This window comes from Hemitrygon akajei, chromosome 20 (genome assembly GCF_048418815.1).
Source record: "Hemitrygon akajei chromosome 20, sHemAka1.3, whole genome shotgun sequence".
In the NCBI taxonomy this organism is placed as follows: domain Eukaryota; kingdom Metazoa; phylum Chordata; class Chondrichthyes; order Myliobatiformes; family Dasyatidae; genus Hemitrygon; species Hemitrygon akajei.
In genome coordinates, this window is record NC_133143.1 from 41,488,183 (window position 1) to 41,509,484 (window position 21,302).

The 21,302-nt window shown below is 42.5% G+C and overlaps 1 protein-coding gene across 4 annotated transcripts in view; it reads left to right on the forward strand.

The window, feature by feature from the left end:
• tert (telomerase reverse transcriptase) overlaps positions 1-21,302 on the forward strand; it is a 56,743-nt gene that overhangs the window by 25,029 nt on the left and 10,412 nt on the right. For 2 of the 4 annotated variants that reach the window (XM_073024226.1, XM_073024227.1), the window contains exons 12-15: positions 2,224-2,350; positions 4,283-4,344; positions 9,527-9,651; positions 17,605-17,742. In XM_073024226.1, the coding sequence (XP_072880327.1) occupies positions 2,224-2,350; positions 4,283-4,344; positions 9,527-9,651; positions 17,605-17,742 (452 nt within the window). Of the gene's footprint in view, positions 1-2,223; positions 2,351-4,282; positions 4,345-9,526; positions 9,652-13,795; positions 13,880-17,604; positions 17,743-21,302 lie in introns of those variants that run through there. The other 2 variants (XM_073024229.1, XM_073024228.1) reach the window with 2 other exon arrangements.

Genomic DNA, 21,302 nt, shown 5'->3' on the forward strand with positions numbered 1-21,302 from the left:
CTGTGTAACACTTAACATCTTGCTCGTTGTTGCCATCACAGGAAATGCCCTAGACCAGATATTCCCAGCTGAGGGTCCACGGATCCCTTGTTTAATGGTATTGGTCCATGCCATAAAAAAGGGTTGGGAACTCCTACCCTGGTCAGTAAAGACGGTTAGGGGGGGGGGGGGGGTAGTTTGTGTTTACATTGAGCAATCTTGGGTGTCCCAATCACTTCTCAGTCTATTGAGGCTTTTTAAAGTGTAGTTACAGTGCGGGGAATACAGACCCAATCTCCGTGCAGTAGATGTGGACTAGGTACTGTACTCTGATTTTTTTTGTGTGTGAGAAATTGAGGTGCAAGTATTGACCTTGACACTAGAGGGAGCTCTGTTTCTCTTTGGAAGTTACACTGGAATTTTTAAACTTGACTTTAAGAGAGCGTGAACTTGTTCACAGTGCATCAGCTGATCTGTGTTACCATATTATGTGGAATGGGCAGCTGTGTCATTTAAATTGGCACCAAGCCTCTCTCTTCCTGGAACTTTATTTAATCTTCTACTGTTTATAAAAATGTCTTTATACCTTCCACCTTTTCTGGATGTGCCAATAAATTGGCTTCTCTTTCCTGAAAAATATATTCCATCTCCAGTCATATGTTAACTTCATTTCCATTAAAGGATGTGCACAGTGGTCTTCTGAATGCTCTGTTGTACTTTATAAGGTGAGAGCATAGTTACTCAGATTCTGCCAACAACAGTTGTGGGTTGTGTCATCGGTGAATTTATAGATGACATGTGCATTGAGCCTAGTCACACAGTCATGAGTGTAGAGAGGGCAGAGTGGTGGTCTAAGCTCGTGTCCTTGAGGTACAGAAAGGCAAAATGACGTGGTGTATTAATGAAAGTACATTTCTCTCGATGTGATAAAGGGATTAGTTTTGACTCGCAGCCTAGAATAGGACAGTGGTGCAGTCCACCCAGTTTTATCATCCTGGGCTTGGTTACCCCTAGTCAGAATGGGAAGGTGAGGGTGCACAGGGGGTAACTGATCTCTGAAGAATAAAAACAAAAAAATCACTGGATTTAGTCACCCAAGTGGGCAGGATCCATGGAGTGGGGGAGGGGGGGAAATAATATTTTAAGGAATTCCTCTATGTTCTCTGTTATCAATATAGTTTTTCGTAATTCATAACTTTGTCAAAGGGTACAGTGAGAAGGCAGGAGAATGGGGTTGAGAGGGATAATAAATCAGCCATGATGGACTGGACAGGCGAAATGGTCTGATTCTGCTCCAATGTCCTGTGGTGTAAACCTACATCCGTCCCCATTAGCAGTCTCGTGACTGAAGAGGAAAGTGTTCTCAGCTGTGGTCTGGGGCTGGACGGGTTTCTTAGGCTGCTGATTACTGTTTCCGAGTACATATAACTGACTTGGTTAGCAGGGTGAGTGTGCTTTAAGATGTATGATTTGCCTCCGTGTTCCTCCAGGTTTCACCATTTTCTCTCCCAGTAAGCTTTGGCCCCACATGGCTATGATTTAATTTTGCCTCAGTCTCTCATTTTAATCCCTCTGCAATTGACAATTGATACTAAGGATCTGAATACTGAAACCACCTCCACTTCACTTCATCTCTACACCTGGTCCAACTGTGAGAGGTGCTAAAACCGAACACATTGACCAAAATGTATCTTCACTGCCCTTGTGCCTCCTTAAATAGCTTGGTGTTACATTTGGCTTAATAACTTGCCTCTGAAGCGTATCGAGGTGTTTTACAATGTTAAATGTTCATTATAGATTCAAGATGATGATAAAACAATCTGTTTAGTAATGAGCCTGCTTCGTGACAAGAGGGTATCATTTTTACTTCAGTAGAATCCTTGGAAGTTTATCAGCATTAGTTTACTCTGGATTCACCAGCCTTACTGATTGTCTTTTAAGATATACAAAATTATTATACTGCTGATTCTGTTGGGTGAATATAATAATCCTTAATTTCATGGCAAAGGCAAGCTATCTTACTAACTGCTCTAATGAACATGGTGCTCCTATAAGTTCTGGTTGATAAAATTTAACTGCATGAGGAAAATATTTCATCCCTTCTGTGATGGTTATTGAAAGCCAGATTGATAAACACAGCTGAATTTGCTAACCTGATTTAAAAAAAAATCACTGTTCCAAAACATTTGGGTTTGGAGACTTAATTTCCATAGTACAATAACTTGATAATTTTCTTTAATTTAGCTATGCAAATATCTCCATTAGATCAAGTCTTACTTTCAGCTGTAGTTCCAACGCTGGACAAAATATGAAGAGGAAACTACTGGCTGTTCTGAAGCTGAAATGTCACCATATATTCCTGGATCTTGAGGTGAGATTTGACTTGCCCCTCAAATAGCTTCATTTTATTTATTTATTTAGGCCCTTTGAGCAATGTCAGCCTAGCAACCCCTGACGAGCCCGATTAACCCTAACCTAATCTCGGGGCAATTTACAATGACCAGTCAATCTACGCGGTAGGCCTTTGGACTGTGGGAAGAAACCAGAGCACCCGGAGATGACCCTTACATTCAACGGTGAGGACATACAGAGACTCTGTACACAACAACACCGGAACTGAACTCTGAACTCCCGAACACCCCACGCTGCAATAGCCTCGTGCTAACTGCTACTATTACTTGCTGTTGAACCCATTTAACTATGTGGTATATTTTGTATTAAGCTCATTCCATGCCAACTCTACCCATTGCTGTTTACACCCCACAATGCAGAAGCTGTCATAACAGGTGCCTGCCTCTATTATTAAGTCTGGACATTAAGGCTGTGAAAACTGTGTCCAGCTTTGCTGCCCATTCATCTTGGAGTGCTTATGACACCAATTTGGATCAGGGCACGCCATTCACTAGAAATGGGCTTATTTAATAAACGTGATTGGGGTCTTGAGTTTTTAGGTTAAATAGCAATTTTACTTACTGTGCTTTTCTATGAAAAACCTTGCAAATGGTTTTGAGTAAACTGTCTAATTGGATAGCTTGTATTGGTCCTTTGGTGGTCATCAGTGCAGCATCTCTTTTAATAAATTAATAACTGATTTTGCATCATGAAGTTACATGTTAAATACATTAACCAAAATGCTCTGTGATGTTACTATTTCGGAGGTGACTAGGACTTGGTAATAGCAAGTGATCAATATATTTGCCCATCTGAAACTAGTCTGATTTTGATCTGAGTAGAATTTTTCTTTGTAGATCAGATTGTTCAAGTAGTCCTTATTTCTAATTAGACATGAAGGGACACAAAGTGGTTTCTACTATCTCTCTTCTAATTCACATTTACCTTTGAATTGAACAAAAAAAAAATTAACCTGCAATTAATCTTTTTTTTCTGTTTGAATGTTTTTACCCACAGGGATGTTTAAACTTTGAATTTGGAATGAGGTCTCCAAAACACCTTCTGATGTTTGGTGCAGTTAATGTGGTTCCACTTGTTTCAAAGCTCAGTGTAATAGATTAGCGAGGAAAGGATGTACGGTAATCAGAATCAGGTGTAATATTACCGGTATATGTTGTGAAACTTGTCTTTGCGGGAGCAGAACATGATAAATACAGAAAAACTGAATTACAGTAAATATTAAATAGTTAACTAAGTAGTGCAAAAATAGAAGTAAATTAAGTAGTGAGATAGTGCTCATGGATTCAATTTCCATTCAGAAATCTGATGGCAGAGGGGAAGAAGCTGGTCCTAAATCGTTGAATGCATGTCTTCAGGCTTCTGTACCTCCTCCCTGACAGTAGCGATGAGGAAAAGGCATGATCTGGGTGATGGGGGTCCTTAATGATGGACGATGCCTTTTTGAGGCTTTGCTCCTTGAAGATGTAAACACAATGTACACTGCAGATGCTGTGGTCAAAGCAACTCGTACAACAAGCTGGAGGAACTCAGCAGGTCGGGCAGCATCCGTGGAAACAAGCAGTCAACATTTCGGGCCGAGACCTGTGTCCTGACGAAGAGTCTCGGCCTGAAACATTGACTGCTCGTTTCCGTGGATGCTGCCCAACCTGTTGAGTTCCTCCAGCTTGTTGTACGTGTTGCTTCTTGAAGATGCCCTGGATACTACAGAGGCCAGTGCCCATGATGGAGCTGACTAACTTTACAATTCTCTGTAGCTTATTCTGGTCCTATGCAATACTTCCTGCCCCCCCGCATTCCAGACAGTGATGCAGACGAATATTCTTTGCATTGTCCTACTAATAAATATATGGATGTATGGACCAGTTGTAATATACTTTAATTTTTTCTGCAGATCAATACACTGAGAACAGTTGCCATCAATGTCTATAAGATTTTTCTTCTCCAGGCTTACAGGTACTCTTGAAAGTGGGATATCTGTTTAATTTCACTGCTTAAAATTGAAATATGCGGAGAGATGCATACATAGTTTGGGACATTGGAATAAAAATAAATAAAAAGCCCTTAAGGTTGTTTAAATGTTGAAGTTTGCGATCTAATCATTGCCTTAATTTGATTTAACATTCAGTTATGTTTGTGCACTCCTCTTCCAACAGCATGTCCCATTTGTAGTTCGACTATTTCAGATACTCTGTGTGATAGCACGCCCAAAGACATCCTTTTAAATGTGCCAGTTTAGGAACTGTGTTAGAGCCTGATGGTGGTTACGTATCTCAACATTGAATCTCCTGATTGGGGGGGGGGGGCAAAGGGTGGGATACAAAAAGTCTGTGCCAATATCCATGGGTGTGAAGTCACCTAAGGGTTCCATTGGTTGCCCTAATTAATTTTTCCTATCTGTACTTCATGTACTTAGAAGCCCAGATCTCTCTGGACACTAGCATTCATTAAATGTGAAAGATGTGCTGTTTTCTAATTCTTCCTATTGAAGTTCATGACATCACACACACCTCATAATTCTCCATTTGTGGTCTATTTGTTCTCTTAATTGGTCTGCTACCATTTTGCATGTTTCATCTTCCTGTCAGCTGTCATTGAGAAAGTAAGGTTACTTGACCTTGTTAAATTTACATGAAATTTTAAATCCCCTTCCCACACCATTATCAGCTTGTCTTTCCTTGACCCTCTCCATTTTGTTGTATAATACTACAAGCATTAGCTACCCAGGCTCCATTAACTACATTTTTATGGTTGTCTTTTCATGTGTTACTTTGTGCCACTGGTACTAAACATCTAGAACCCATCACTCGCTTTCTAATGATCCAAATCAGTGTATTGAGTACAGAAGATGGGATGTTATGTTGAAGTTGTATAAGACATTGGTGAAACCTAATTTGGAGTTCTGTGTGCAGTTTTGGTCACCTACCTGCAGAAAAGATGTAAACAAGATTGAAAGAATGCAGAGAAAATTTACATAGATGTTGCTGGGTCGGAGGACCTGAGTTATAAAGAGAGATTGAATAGGTTAGGATTGGGGAAGGTTCAAAAGAGGTTGATGTAAATGATACCAGGTTTGAACGGCCTGTTATATGAAGAGCATTTGATGGCGTTGGGCCTGTATTCACTAGAATTAGGAAGAATGGGGGTAATCTCATTGAAACCTATGGAATGATGAAAGGCCTTGATAGAGTAGATGTGGAGAGGATGTTTCCTATAGTGGGAGGGTTTAAGACCAGAGGACGCAACCTCGGAATAGAAAGGCGTCCTTTTATAACAGAGGAGATTCTTTAGCTAGAGAGTGGTGAATTTGTGGAATGCTTTGCCACAGGTAGCTGTGGGCGGCAAAGTCTTCATGTATATTTAAGGCAGAGGATGATAGATCCTAGATTGGTCAGGACATGAGGGGATACGGGGGAGAAGGCAGGAGATCTGGGGCTGAGCGGAAATTTGGATCAGCCACAATGAAATGGCAGGGCAGACTCGATGGGCCAAATGGCTTAATTCTGCTCCTATGTCTTATGGACTGTATTCTTTAGAACATAGAAGATTGAGAGGAGATTTGATAGCGGTGTACAAAATTATGAGGGGTAAATGCAAGCAGGCTTTTTCCACTGTGGTTGGGTGGGACTGCAACCAGAGGTCATAGGTTAAGGGTGAAAGGTGAGATGCCTAAGGGGGGGAACATGAGGGGAAACTTTTTCACCCAGAGGATCACAAGAGTGGAAGGAGCTGCCAGCACAAGCGGTGCATGTGAGCTTGATTTCAGTGTTTAAAAGAAGTTTGGATAAGAACGTGGATGGTAGGGGTATGCAGGGCCATGGTCCCATTGGGAGTAGGCAGCTAAAAAAGGTTTTGGTATGAATTAGATAGGCTAACGTGCCTGTTTCTGTGCTGTACTTCTCTATGACTATCAGTTCCTTTATTTTGTCAGTTCTCTCATATTTAAGTAAGTCAAAGTGACTAAGTGTCCTCTTATGAGCCAATCAAAAGTTCATAGCCCCCGTAGCTGCGGGTCAGTTTTACTGATATAGGTGGAAAAAAACAATCACCTTTAATTGTTGGTGGATTTGATATGAATGCTGAAGTTTTTGAGTTAGCAACCTTGTTAATGTAATGTAATCTTCCCTCCACAACTGAGGACCTGTCCAGTGAAGGGAATAGAAATTGATCATTTGCAGAAGAGGTGAGATCTATCATGGACCGTTTAATTGTAGGTTATGTCTTTTTTAAGCATTTGTATTAAAAAAAAAACATGTTCCCATTTCCTTCTACTCTACTGTGGTTCCTGATGCAAAGATACGAATGCTCACTTTCCCCCCTCTGTTCCTCTGTCTGAAATTGGCTGTTACCCTTTACACTCTGCCCACGTGGGGAAATATTTGAAATCCAGAGATAGTGTTTCATTTCAGTCGACTTTAAGAATCAAAACTGTACCCAACCATACTTTTCAAGAAAGGAAAGTCCTAAAAGGTGTGGGCTGTAATGTTTTCATTTTGTCAGAAGTATCTGTGTGGATGGGTAGAAGTATTTACATGTTATTCAGACAGTTAAATTAGAAGGCCTGTAATGTCAGGGCAAGCCTGATTCCATTGTTGATCTTGGCTTGCCACTGTACACTCATCCCACTTTCACTTGGGCTAGAGCCTGTGGGCTGCCTCAGCCCCTCCCGTCCCGGCCTAATGGTCTTGTGTTGGGATTTTACCAGCCAGAGGAATACACTTCACAGCTGATGCTCAAAACTGGGATCTGTTGGGCATGCTGTGTTATTTTCCATTCCTTTTTTAGACACGGACTCAATGTATTGTTCCGTATGAAAACCAAAAATTGTATCCCTCTAAGATACTGACATTAATGTAGTACGCTGATACGGAGAGAGAGCTAAACTTGTCCTGTGGGAGACTCCATTTGTTCTCTCAGGCAGATCCCGTAGCCACTGTTTGAAGAAGAGCAGAGGGATTGCTCCATTACTTGAGTCAATAAATAAGATATTTTATTGATCCCAAAGGAAATTACAGTGTCACAGAAGCATTACAAGTGCACAGATATACAAATATTAGAAGGGAAGTAAGAAAGAACTTTTAAAAAAAAAGTTACTTCAGGAAGGAGTCATCACTTCCCTGGCTATAGGTTGAATCATTACAGAGCCTAATGGCCGAGGGTAAGAATGACCTCATATAGCACTCTTTGGAGCAGTGCAGTCGTCTTAGTCTATTATTAGATGTGTTCCTCTGGTCAGCCAAGCTGGCATGCAGAGAGTGAGGAACATTGTCCAGAACTGCCAGGATTTTCCACAGGGTCCTGTGTTCTACCACACTTCCTGTGTGTCCAGTTTGACTCCTATAGCTGAGCCAGCCTTTCTAATCAGTTTATTGAGCCTGTCGGCATCACCCGTGTTGATGCCATTGACCCAGCACATCACCACATAGAAGATGGTTCTGGTGACATCAGACTGGTAGAACATGTGAAGGAGAGGTCTGAATACTCCAAAGGGCCTCAGTCTCCTCATGAAGTAGAGGGGACTCTGGCCCTTCTTGTACACAGCCTCTGTGTTGGTGCTAGCATCCAGGTGCACCCCCAGGTACTTGTTGGTCCTCACCACGTCCACGTAATGCAGATTCCTCACACCGCACAGATAATCTGACTCTTTCCTTATTGCTGTTTGTAGCTGCTGTGTTTACAACTGTGACTATGTTTCAAAGGTAGTGAATTGAGCTGTAAAGCATCACTTGAGGCACTGACAGGTGCCATAAAGCACCAAGCTTTCCCTATAAAAACACACACAAACTGCTGGAGGAACTCTGCTTTCTCTGTAGTTTACAGACTTGTAAACTATCCTGTAGCTGTTTTTGAAGCCACTTTAATTGTCTGTGCTTAGGCTGAGTAAATATATCTGCAGATCCCTCATTGCCACAATAAAACAAATTAAGGTTAATGTGTCCGCTTATCAAGGTTTTAGAGTATTCTACGATGCTCAGGAACAAGTGACTTATTGAGACCAAAACAGAAGCCAGTTTACACATGGGAAAATCAAAAACACCACAGATGCTGAAAATATGAAATAAAAACACATTTTACCTTTGCTCTATTCACCCCTCTGACCATCTACTCTTAACTTTTATTATCTCTTTCCGAGTTCTGACCAGCGTCTTTGATTTGAAACTCTTTCCATTAGTGCTGCCTGACCTGCTGAAGTTTTCTGTTTCCGAGTTACATGCAAGGTTCTACAAACAGAAGTAAAATTCTGAGAGTGGTTTTGGTGGGGTTGGTTGAGGGAGGATTTTACAAGAATCCCTGATGATCTGTGATAGCTCGCACACAACTGAAGCAGGCAGCTGAACTGGAAGTCCGAGGGCTTAATTTAACATCCTACTAAAATACCAAATCCATTTCTGGGAGTACTTTGTTGTTGAAATTTGCGTTGTTCATTTATCTTGAGGGGTGCATAAAGGCACTACTGCATTTCAGCTCATACTTCAACATTCAATCAACTGAGTCAAAAATGGCAAAATCTTCACTGTGATGCCTCTAATGGGTAATTTTTCAAAGCCAAGCTATTTGTAATGCACTGTGTTTTCTGGTTCTTAAGACTTCTTCCCATTGTTTTTAAACTTCTAGAAAGAAAGAAATGGATTTTTGTACTCCTGCACTTTCAACAATCACAGTTGGCCACAGTTGTCAAATACCATTGGGTATTTACAAATTGGGCAAATACCATAAATGACTTGCTAATAATAATAGAACAGGTAGCTGCCATGTGTATTTCATTTTACCATTGTACAGATTGTGCAGGGTTGGTTGGGGTATGAAGAGCAGATTGCAGATTGACGGGAGTAGGCAGTTTAAATGGTTCAGCAGAGACTGGATGGGTCCAAGGGCCTGTTTCTGTGCTGAACTTTTCTATGGCTCTAAATCTGAAATGATGCTGAAGTTAAATAGTAGTTTTTGCTATCACGTGGTAGAAATATGCTCTTTGAATTAATGCCACAGGATATTTTCATCCACTTTTGAAGAAAGGTGGGCTGCAGTTTATTTTTTCTTGATGTAATTGACCCACATCCTGTGGCTGTGAACTGAGTAGATCGATTTGCCGTACCACTGATCTGACTTTTCTTCCCTTCCCCCCCAACCCCCCCATCAGATTCCACGCTTGTGTTTTGCGGCTCCCTTTTGGACAAAGAATAAAGGACAATCCTTCGTTCTTCCTTGATGTCATCTTTGACATTGTTACTTGTTGTTACACCATTCTTAAAGCTAAAAACCGAGGTGAGATTTTTAAATTTCCATAATGCAGGGCTGTGGGAGGTAGTGGACTGAGTTACCACAGAATGTTCGAAAGCGGTATTGATACATTACCCTGCTTAGAAACATAGAAAATAGGTGCAGGAGTAGGCCATTCGGCCCTTTGAGCCTGCACCGCCATTCAGTATGATCATGGCTGATCATCCAACTCAGAACCCTGTACCTGCTTTCTCTCCATATCCCCTGATCCCTTTAGCCACAAGGGCCATATCTAACTTCCTCTTAAATATAGCCAATGAACCGGCCTCAACTGTTTCCTGTGGCAGAGAATTCCACAGATTCACCACTCTCTGTGTGAAGAAGTTTTTCTTCATCTCGGTCCTAAAAGGCTTCCCCTTTATCCCTAAACTGTGACCCCTCGCTCTGGACTTCCCCAACATCGGAAACTATCTTCCTGCATCTAGCCTGTCCAATCCCTTTAGAATTTTATACGTTTCAATAAGATCCCCCCTCAATCTTCTAAATTCCAGTGAGTATAAGCCTAGTCGATCCAGTCTTTCTTCATATGAAAGTCCTGCCATCCCAGGAATCAATCTGGTGAACCTTCTTTGTACTCCCTCTATGGCAAGAATGTCTTTCCTCAGATTAGGGGACCAAAACTGCACACAATATTCTAGGTGCGGTCTCAACAAGGTCTTGTACAACTGCAGTAGAACCTCCCTGCTCCTGTACTCAAATCCTTTTGCTATGAATGCCAACATAACATTTGCCTTTTTCACCGCCTGCTGTACCTGCATGCCCACCTTCAATGACTGGTGTACAATGACACCCAGGTCTCGTTGCATCTCCCCTTTTCCTAATCGGCCACCGTTCAGATAATAATCTGTTTTCCTGTTCTTGCAACCAAAGTGGATAACCTCACATTTATCCACATTAAATTGCATCTGCCATGAATTTGCCCACTCACCTAACCTATCCAAGTCACCCTGCATCCTCTTAGCATCCTCCTCACAGCTAACACCTGCCGCCCAACTTCGTGTCATCCGCGAAATTGGAGATGCTGCATTTTATTCCCTCGTCTAAATCATTAATATATATTGTAAACAACTGGGGTCCCAGCAGTGAGCCTTGCGGTGCCCCACTAATCACTTCCTGCCATTCTGAAAAGGTCCCGTTTACTCCCACTCTTTTCTTCCTGTCTGCCAACCAATTCTCTATCCACATCAATACCATACCCCCCAATACAGTGTGCTTTCAGTTTGCACACTAATCTCCTGTGTGGGACCTTGTCAAAAGCCTTTTGAAAATCTAAATATACCACATCCACTGGCTCTCCCCTATCCACTCTACTAGTTACATCTTCAAAAAATTCTATAAGATTCGTCAGACATGATTTTCTTTTCACAAATCCATGCTGACTTTGTCCGATGATTTCACCTCTTTCCAAATGTGCTGTTACCACATCTTTGATAACCGACTCTAGCATTTTCCCCACCACCGATGTCAGACTAACCGGTCTATAATTCCCCGGTTTCTCTCTCCCTCCTTTTTTAAAAAGTGGGGTTACATTAGCCACCCTCCAATCCTCGGGAACTAATCCAGAATCTAAGGAGTTTTGAAAAATTATCACTAGTGCATCCACTATTTCTTGGGCTACTTCCTTAAGCACTCTGGGATGCAGACCATCTGGCCCTGGGGATTTATCTGCCTTTAATCCCTTCAATTTACCTAACACCACTTCCCTACTAACATGTATTTTCCTCAGTTCCTCCATCTCACTAGTCCCTCGGTCCCTTACTATTTCTGGAAGATTATTTATGTTTTCCTTAGTCAAGACAGAACCAAAGTAGTTATTCAATTGGTCTGCCATGTCTTTGTTCCCTATAATCAATTCACCTGTTTCTGACTGTTTCTGTACATTTGTCTTGACCAATCTTTTTCTTTTCACGTATCTATAAAAGCTTTCAGTCAGTTTTTATGTTCCCTGCCAGCTTTCTCTCATAATATTTTTTCCCTTTCCTAATTAAGCCCTTTGTCTTCCTCTGCTGGTCTCTGAATTTCTCCCAGTCATCAGGTGTGCTGCTTTTTTTTGCTAATTTATATGTTTCTTCTTTGGACTTGATACTATCCCTAATTTCCCTTGTCAGCCACGGGTGCACTACTTTCCCTGGTTTATTCTTTTGCCAAACTGGGATGAACAATTGTTTTAGTTCATCCATGCGATCTTTAAATGCTTGCCATTGCATATCCACCGTCAACCCTTTAAGTATCATTTGCCAGTCTATCTTAGCTAATTCACGTCTCATACCTTCAAAGTTACCCTTCTTTAAGTTCAGAACCTTCGTTTCTGAATTAACTGTCACTCACCATCTTAATGAAGAATTCCACCATATTATGGTCACTCTTACCCAAGGGGCCTCACATGACAAGATTGCTAACTAACCCTTCCTCATTGCTCAATACCCAGTCTAGAATGGCCTGCTCTCTAGTTGGTTCCTCGATATGTTGGTTCAGAAAACCATCCCACATACATTCCAAGAAATCCTCTTCCTCAGCACCCTTACCAATTTGGTTCACCCAATCTATATGTAGATTGAAGTCACCCATTATAACTAGTGTTCCTTTCTAATTTCCTGTTTAATGCCATCCCCAGCCTCACTACTACTGTTAGGTGGCCTGTACACAACTCCCACCAGCATTTTCTGCCCCTTAGTGTTATGCAGCTCTACCCATATTGATTCCACATCCTCCAGGCTAATGTCCTTCCTTTCTATTGCATTAATCTCCTCTCTAACCAGCAATGCTACCCCACCTCCTTTTCTTTCCTGTCTATCCCTCCTGAATATTGAATATCCCTGGATGTTGAGCTCCCATCCTTGGTCACCCTGGAGCCATGTCTCTGTGATCCCAACTATATCATATTCATTAATAACTATCTGCACATTCAATTCATTCACCTTGTTACGAATGCTCCTCGCATTGACACACAAAGCCTTCAGGCTTGTTTTTACAACACTCTTAGCCCTTATACAATTATGTTGAAAAGTGGCTCTTTTTGCTTTTTGCCCTGGATTTGCCTGCCTGCCGCTTTTACTTTTCACCTTACTACTTTTTGCTTCTACGCTCATTTTACACCCCTCTGTCTCTCTGCACTTGTTCCCATCCCCCTGCCACATTAGTTTAAAGCCTCCTGAACAGCAGTAGCAAACGCTCCCCCTAGGACATTGGTTCCGGTCCAGTCCAGGTGCAGACCGTCCTGTTTATACCGGCCCCACCTCCCCTAGAACTGGTTCCAATAACCCAGAAATTTGAATCCCTCCCCCTTGCACCATTTTTCAAGCCATGTATTCATCTGAAATATCCTCCTATTTCTACTCTGACTAGCACGTGGCACTGGTAGTAATCCAGAGATTATTACCTTTATGGTCCTACTTTTTAGTTTATCTCCTAACTCCCTAAGTTCACCTTGTAGGACCTCATCCCGTTTTTTTACCTATATCGTTGGTACCTATGTGCACCACGACCACTGGCTGTTCACCCTCCCATTCCAGAATGTCCTGCAGCAGCTCAGAGACATCCTTGACCCTTGCACCAGGGAGGCAACATACCATCCTGGAATCTCGTTTGCGGCCGCAGAAACGCCTGTCTATTCCCCTTACAATCGAATCCCCTATCACTATAGCTCTCCCACTCCTTTTCCTTCCCTCCTGTGCCGCAGAGCCACCCATGGTGCAATGAACTCGGCTGCTGCTGCCTTCCCCTGATGAGACATCTCCCCCAACAGTATCCAAAACAGTATATCTGTTTAGGAGGGAGATGACCTCAGGGGACTCCTGCACTACCTGCCTACTGCTACGCTGTCTAGTGGCCACCTCTTCCCTTTCTGCCTGTGTAGCCTTTACCTGCGGTGTGGCCAACTCAATGAACGTGCTATTCACGACTTTCTCAGCATCGCGGATGCTCCAGTATGAATCCAATCGCAGCTCCAGACAATGCGGTCTGCCAGAAGCTGCAGCTGGACACACTTCCTGCACACATAATCGTCAGGGACACTGGAAGTATCCCTGATTTCCCACATGCTGCAGGATGAACAAACCACGGGGCCGATCTCAGCTGCCATGACCTACCCAATACTTGCCTCAACTTTTGAAACTTTCTCCTTTGAAAGGAACTTACCCGGCCTTACCTCACTTGGAGTGAAGCTCGTCCTCAGCCTCTCGAGTCAAAGCCTCAAATCTCCACTCTTTCACTGGCCCGCTCACTCACTGGCCGCTCTGCTTGAGGTAACCCTCTATTTATTTGTTTGAGCTTTTCAAACTGCTTGGTCACCTGACCTCGATTGCCCAATCAGCTGCTTTCTGCTGAGTCTGAGCTATTCAAATCTTGATTGTCTAATCAACGGCTTTCTGCTGAGCTATTCAAATCTTGATTGCACAGTCCAACTGCCAAAACTGCCAGAGTCTCTTGAGTCAAAGTTTTGCAACATTTATATTGCTGGGCATTTTACATGAAGTTGGGTGTGTTTCTACCACCCCACAATGGCCAGTGTCCCAAACAATTAAAAGTGAAACATGGCTTATGCCACTTAATTTTACTGAAACCACCTTTTTCTTAAAATATAAAGGATTTTGGCACATGGAACAAGGTGAGTGATGTCAGTGCATCTCATCAACTTTTAATTCATGAGCATGATATTAACTGGGATTAAAAGTCTTAACTGAATTTGTTCAGTGTTCAGAATCAGAGTTAGGTTTAATATCACTGGCATATGTTGTCAAATTGGTTGTCTTGTGGCAGCAGTACATTGCAATAGATAATTAAAAAATATAAATTGCAGTATGAAATAGCGATTCCAGTTCATTGGGCCATCGGTTAATTGAGGCAGGGAGTTATTCAGGTCAACTCTCAAAGAACAAAAACTAATTGAGAAAATAGCCAGGATTCTCTTCATATATTTGGCACACTGTGCTATTTAATTAGGACAGGAGATCGTTGACGAAGTTTCGAACGAGCATCTGTTGCACCTGTTTGTGTTCAAAGAGGGAAGTAATTTTTGTCACTGACAACGGGCAGGAAATAAGCTGTAAGACAATTGAGAACTGTTTTGCTTACACCACTTTCAATGCATTCAGGCTTGGAGATGCCAGAAACAGGAGTGAAAGGAAATTATTTTACTTTTTCAACAAGTTAGGTACAGAGGAAATGTCAGGAATAAGTTTTGTTTTACACAGAGAGTGTGAGTGTGAGTGTGTGTGTGTGTGTGTGTGTGTGTGTGGAATGGGCTGCCGTCAACGGTGGTGGAGGTGGATACGATAGGGTCTTTTTTTTAATACTTTCTAAAATATTTCCATGAAACTTCGGCTAGTTAGGGCAGGCACTTAATTGGGTCAAAATTTGCTGGTCCCAATGTCTCCCAATTAATCAGAACCGACCATAAGATCCTAAACACAATAAAATGTAAGATCCAATTAGCTGAAGTTTCATGGAAATGGTTATAAAAAAGAGAAATAGAGTCACCACCTGAATTTCTGCTAACAGTAGTTGTGTATGGGCAAATCTATAGATGGTGTTCGACCTGTGCTGAGCCACACAGTCGTGGGTATAGAGGGAGTAAAGCAGTGGGCTAAGTAAGCGTCCTTGGGGTGCACCAATGTTGATTGTCAATGAAAAGATACTATTTCCGATCCGCTCTGCCTGAAATCTCACGATAGGGAAGTCAAGGATCCAGTTGCAGAGGGAAGTACAGTGTTACGTTCCCCAGTAACCGGGTGACTTACCAGTAAAGATAGATAGGTCCACTGAAGCCTGATGCTACTATTTTCAAATGTTTTATTTATTAAGGGGCACAAACGTATGGTTAATACAAAACATTCAGATCATATACATCGTCAAAACTCAATCTAAAGCACAGGTGTAGTAATAATCAATCAAAAATGAGCTCTATCGTTGTCTAGGGGATACTGAGTCCAATTGTGTATAAGAGTCACTCAAAGTCTGCAGGCTTCCCCGTTTCGGGAACCGCTGACATTTCACGTGTTGGAGAGAGAGAAAAGGAACACTTGCCCGTCGTCCTTGCGAGGCAAATCCCTGCTGTTAGTTAAAGCGGTTTTTCCTTTTGGGTCCAGCCACAGACTCCCGATCCAGAATCTAACGCACGTGGCTTCCTTCAGAATGGCTTCCCGCTCCGACGGGAAGCACTATCGTGTCTTCTTCGTGTGTCTCCTTGGTGCGTCTGAGGCCCCGCCTCGGCAGCCCACCTTTTATCTGGACTGGCTGGGTTGTAGATGTCAATCAGGGTGGGGGTGAGGCAATCTTTCCCCCATCACCCATCTCACATTGCCCTTAGGGTTTGCACATAGTCCAATTCCTTATTCCACAAAGGTGTCTCCCAAGACAATGGCTATGTCCAAGGCTTTTGTCTTGCTGAGCGGCCAGCCCACATTCCAAACCGTAAGGCTCTCTCTCTTGCGATTCTCACAAAGGAGGGGGCTGAGGTCATGACAACAGAAACCCAGGTTTTGGAGCTTGTTGATCAGAACTGAGGGGTATGATTGTGTTGAACACAGAGTTGTAGTGAATACCTGATATAGGTATTACTATTGTCTAGGTGATTGAAGGCGGAGTGGAGAACCAGTGAGATGCACCTACTGTAGACCTATTGTGGCGATAGGCAAATTGCAGCAGGTCCAGGTCCTTGTTTAGGCAAGAATTAGTTCTGGCCATCTCTCAGAGCACTTCATCACAATAAATGTGAGTGCATCTGGGCAACAATCATTGAGGCAGCTTACTTGGGCACTGGCATTATTGTCGCTCCTTCGAAGCAGGTGGGAGCCTCCAACTGTAGCAGTGAGAGATTGAAGATGTCCTTGAGCACTCCTGCCAGTTGGTTGCCATAGGTGTTCAATGCCTTACCAGGAACACAATCAATTGCTAGGATTTACCCTCTTAAAAGATGTTCTGACATTGCCTCCAAAATAGATTACAATGTCGACAGATGATGCAGGGATTTTCAAAGGTGTCATTTTATGCCTAGAGGACATTGAGCTCAACTGGTTGTGAAGCGTCACAGTCATTTGTGATGCTAGGTTCTGCCTTGTAGGAAGGAATGGCCTGCAAACCCAGCCAGAGCTGACGTGCATCCAAATCTGTCTCGAGCTTCAATCGGAATTGATTTTTTCTCTCTCTTAAAATAGCCTTCTGTGGGTTGTACTTTGGCTGCTTGTGTAGTTCTGTATCACTAGTCTTCTGATCTAGCCCTCAGCAGATCAATGTCTCCTATGTAGCCCTCAGCAGACTATGATTCTCCTGGTTTATTTTCTGCTTTTGGTTTCTTTGTGTCCCGAGTGTTCTTGGAGGCGCACACTCATTCACGCATTGATGAAATTGGTGACTACTGGGGCATATTCATTCAGATCCAAAGATGAATACCTAAATATTTTCCAGTCCACCAACTCAACGCAGTTCTGTAATTGCTTCTCTGCCCCCTTGACCACCTTGGTCCTCACCACTGGTGCTGCAGTCTTTAGTCTCTGCCTACATGCTGGGATAGAAGTCCAGCCAGGTAATCGGACTTTCCAAAGTGTAGGCGTGGGATGGCACGGCTTCAAGCTGGTCTGGTTGAAATCCCCTGCAATGATGGGGAAGGCGTCTGAATGCACTGTGTTGTGACTGATCATCATGCTCAGTTCCCCAGTGCCTGCCTGACATTGGAAATGTTATCCAGTATAAAGAAAAACTAATTTTTAAAAGGTATTATTTGATGTTAGCCTTGCATGAGTTTTGGAACTTGACATAATGGTCACAGGATGATTTTAAAAACTTTATCAGATCATTATAAATATTTGACAAGAAATAAAATACATGCAAGCACAGTCATTATTAATATTGTCATGGAGATCATACATTAATAGAACTGATTTATTGTCTGATATCCATTAAGCATTTCTAGTTTTAAAAAGAAATCAATCTTCTTTCCAGGGGTTTCTTTAGGCTCCAAAGGTGCTTGTGGGCCTTTTCCTTTTGAAGCTTCCCAGTGGCTGTGCTGCTGTGCTTTCATTGTCAAGCTGTCCAGTCACAAGGCTGTTTACAAGTGTCTCCTGGGACCTCTGAAAACCTGTAAGTAAATATTGATGGCAATTTTGCACCGACACTTGAACAGTGATTTAATCTTGTACTGCTGTCTCTGATATCATTTGGAAAATATGATGGATGAAGGCTAAATGCTCTCATTACATATTACATTAAACAATCTGAGTAAAAGCTGAGTATGTGTGTACAGTATTATTTACAAATTGCCTCCCAAACATTGGAAATCCATTTTATGTACTCTAGACATCCCTGTTTAAAACTGATGGAACAGATAAAGAGTAATTGAGAAAGGTCACAGAATAAAGTAAATAAGCACCAAAGATATAACAGTATAAAAAGCTAAAAGAGGTAAGCATTACACAGTATGAATGGGTTTGTTGATTCATTCGTTCATGCCTTGTTTTCGTCCATGAACTTGCAATTCAATAATACATTTTAGATTGTTTATTTATGAGTGGATTATTAGTTGATGACTGGATTCAGGACTGGTAGTGGTTGGTGAATGACTTCTCTTGGCTGTTTCTCTGACTTTTCAGGTTTTTGGTGTTTTTACAGTTGTTTCCAGTTATAAAGCTCTGCAGAGTGGGGCAAGTTTTGAAAGACCTTGCCCTGACCTTTGGCGGGAGTGGGGGTGGCAGACATCAGCACGTTAGGAGGTTTTCTGCTAAAATAAGCTACTGAATGTAAAGTAGAGGGAAAAGGAGGAGTGCTGGAACCACATTTGCCTATAAAGTTCATGGAGCAATTATACTACCCAAGTCTTGATAACAAATTATCATGAGACTGCCATTATCACTGCAATCTAGCACTTGAACACACTATTAAAACTTGTGAGCAAGGCCAGGATGACATTGCTAGTGGCTGTTGGGGTGATGCGTTAATAATTTTTTTTTACCCATCTGCTCTTACTGTGGGACCAGAGATGGAAATATTCGAACTTGTGGTTCGTTGGAAGGGCTCACTGTGGATTGCATTTGGCAGTGGTGGCAGACGGGGATGTCGGTGAGTTGGTTAACGCTCAGGGTGCTGCTGGGGAAAGGAGCAGGTGTGTGCTTTATGGGGCTGCTGTTGCTTCTCCATTAAGTGCCTCAGCAATCTGGGCAAGCAGAGGAACTCAAGAGGTGGCTACCACTTGCTTCTCAGAACTGATCGACCTCACTGCCAACTTGGTGGCGAGACTTGCCAATACACGAAGGAGTTCATTTGCACAAACACAACACCCCCCCCCACCCCTGTATTTTTTTCCTGTCAAAAGTTCTTCTCAGAACCGTACTGCACCAGACTTTGCCCAGCTGCAGAAGAGGGTGTGTGCTGAAGAGGATGCGATGAGATCAGTTCCGAGGATCCAAGCTCCCCAGTCGTTTCTACAGCGAGTCACAACAGTTTTGATCATGGCTTTCGGGGTTGGTGAATGCACATCCACTGCTTTTCATCTCTTACTGTGGCCAAGTATGGACCATCATCTCCTACAACAGAGCAGGACAATTGTCAGTGATTATTGTGTAATCCGTGTTCGTTGACCTGCGACGCCGACTACAGCCACCATGCAGCTCCACTTCGAGACCAGCTTAAAGAAACGTTGACCCCCGGCTGACCCACACGGAGAGCGGGCAGCTGTGGTAATACGCAGAATCATTCAAGGGGACAGGCTGAACAGATTTGCAGCTGGGTTGGGGGCTCTCGCACATTACAACCCTTCTCCTTGGTGCTCTCCAAATTTGCACCCCTGTCTACCTCCCTGCTAAAGAAACAGTTGGGTAAAGCTGAGAACCCAGCCAAGAGTGAAAACTAAATCAAGGGGTGAATAATTAAACACGGGAAAGATTTATGTTGCTAACTTAAGAGCAAATGAATGGCTAAATATCAGCAATTCTACAGTTTTTGGATATAGGAGTAAGAACTGATTTGATGGAAAAACATTTGAAACAGAGTAGGAATGATCGGAGAGTTGCTGGAAGTTGTCTGGTGTAAGTAGAGATAAACTTTAACTCAAGTGTTAGAAACAGAAGTAGGTCAGAAAGGTATAACCATTATAGATTTAGAGGAACAAATTTGTAGAGAGATTGCAGACTGTTGCAAGAAACATAACTTTTATAGCAGGTGATTTTAACTTGTTGACTGCAACTCCCGTACGGTAAAAGGACTAGATGAGTTTGAGTTTGTCAAATGTGTTCAGGAAAGTTTCCTTAATCAGTATATAGAAGTCCCAATGAGAGAGTGTGTGATAGTGGATCTCTTATTAAGGAATTTGACAGGGCAGCTGACAGAAGTTTGTGTAGGGGAACACTTTGCATCCATTAGTTTCAAAGTAAATGTAAAAAGGATAAATCTGGTCCACGTGTTGAGATTCAAAATGGGAGAAAGGCCAATTTTGATGGTATCAGAAATGACCTGGCAAGTGTGGATAGGGACAGGCTGTTTTCTGGCAAAGGTGTACTGAGTAAGTGAGAAGCCTTCAAAAGTCAAATTTTGAGAGTACAAAGCTTGTATGTGCCTGTCAGAATAAAAAGTAAAGATAATAGGTGTAGAGAACCTTGGTTTTCAAGAGATATTGAGGCCCTGGTTTAAGGAAGAAAAAGGTGTATAACAGATATAGACAGGTAGGAAGAAATGAGGTACTTAGGGAGTACAAGAAATGCAACAGAAGAAAGAAATCAGAAGGGCTAAAGGAAGACATGAGGCTGCCCTCGTGCACGAGGCAAAGGAGAATCCTAAGGAATTCTATAGGTATGTTAAGAGCAAAAGGATTGCAAGGGACAAAATTGGTCCTCCTGGAAGATCAGAATTGTAAGCACTGCATAGAGCTAAAAGAGATGGGAAAGATCTTAAATGGATATTTTGTATCTAGATAGATAGATAGATACTTTATTCATCCTCGGGGATGAACACACTCGGGAGAAGTGAGGCAAAGCAGTGGTGAGGTCATGGGTCCTATACAGATTACAGAGGAGGCATTTGCTGTCTTGAGGCAAATTAGGGTGTATAAATCCCCGGGTCTGACAAGGTGTTCCCTCGGAGCCCATGAGAGGCAAGTGCAGAAATTGCCAGGGCCCTACCAAAGATATTTAAATCACCGTTGGTGACAGGTCAGGGACTGAAGGATAGCCAGTGCTGTTCCACTGTTTAGAAAGGCTCCAAAAATAAACCAGGAGATCATAGGCCGATGAGCCTAACATCAGTAGTGGGAAAGTTATTATAAGGTATTCTGAGGGACTAGATATGAGCATTTGGATAGACAGAAGCTGATTAGAGATAGTAAGCATGTCTTCGTGCGTGATAGATCATGGCTGACCAGTCCTAGAGTACTTCAAGGAAGTTACTAGGAACGTTGATGAAGGCAAGACAGTGGATGTTGTCTACATATCTGCAAAGACACAAAATTACTCCTGTATGCCACCTCTTCACCATCTGAGATTTTACCAGCAATTACGGTGTCATTGGCAAATTTATAGATGGTGTTTGTGCTATACTTAATTACGCAGTCATGAGTGTATAGTGGAACTTCCAGTAATGGCTCCCACCCCTTTATCGTCACCATTACCCATCCCTTTTCCCTCTCTCACCTTATCTCCTTGCCTGCTCATCGC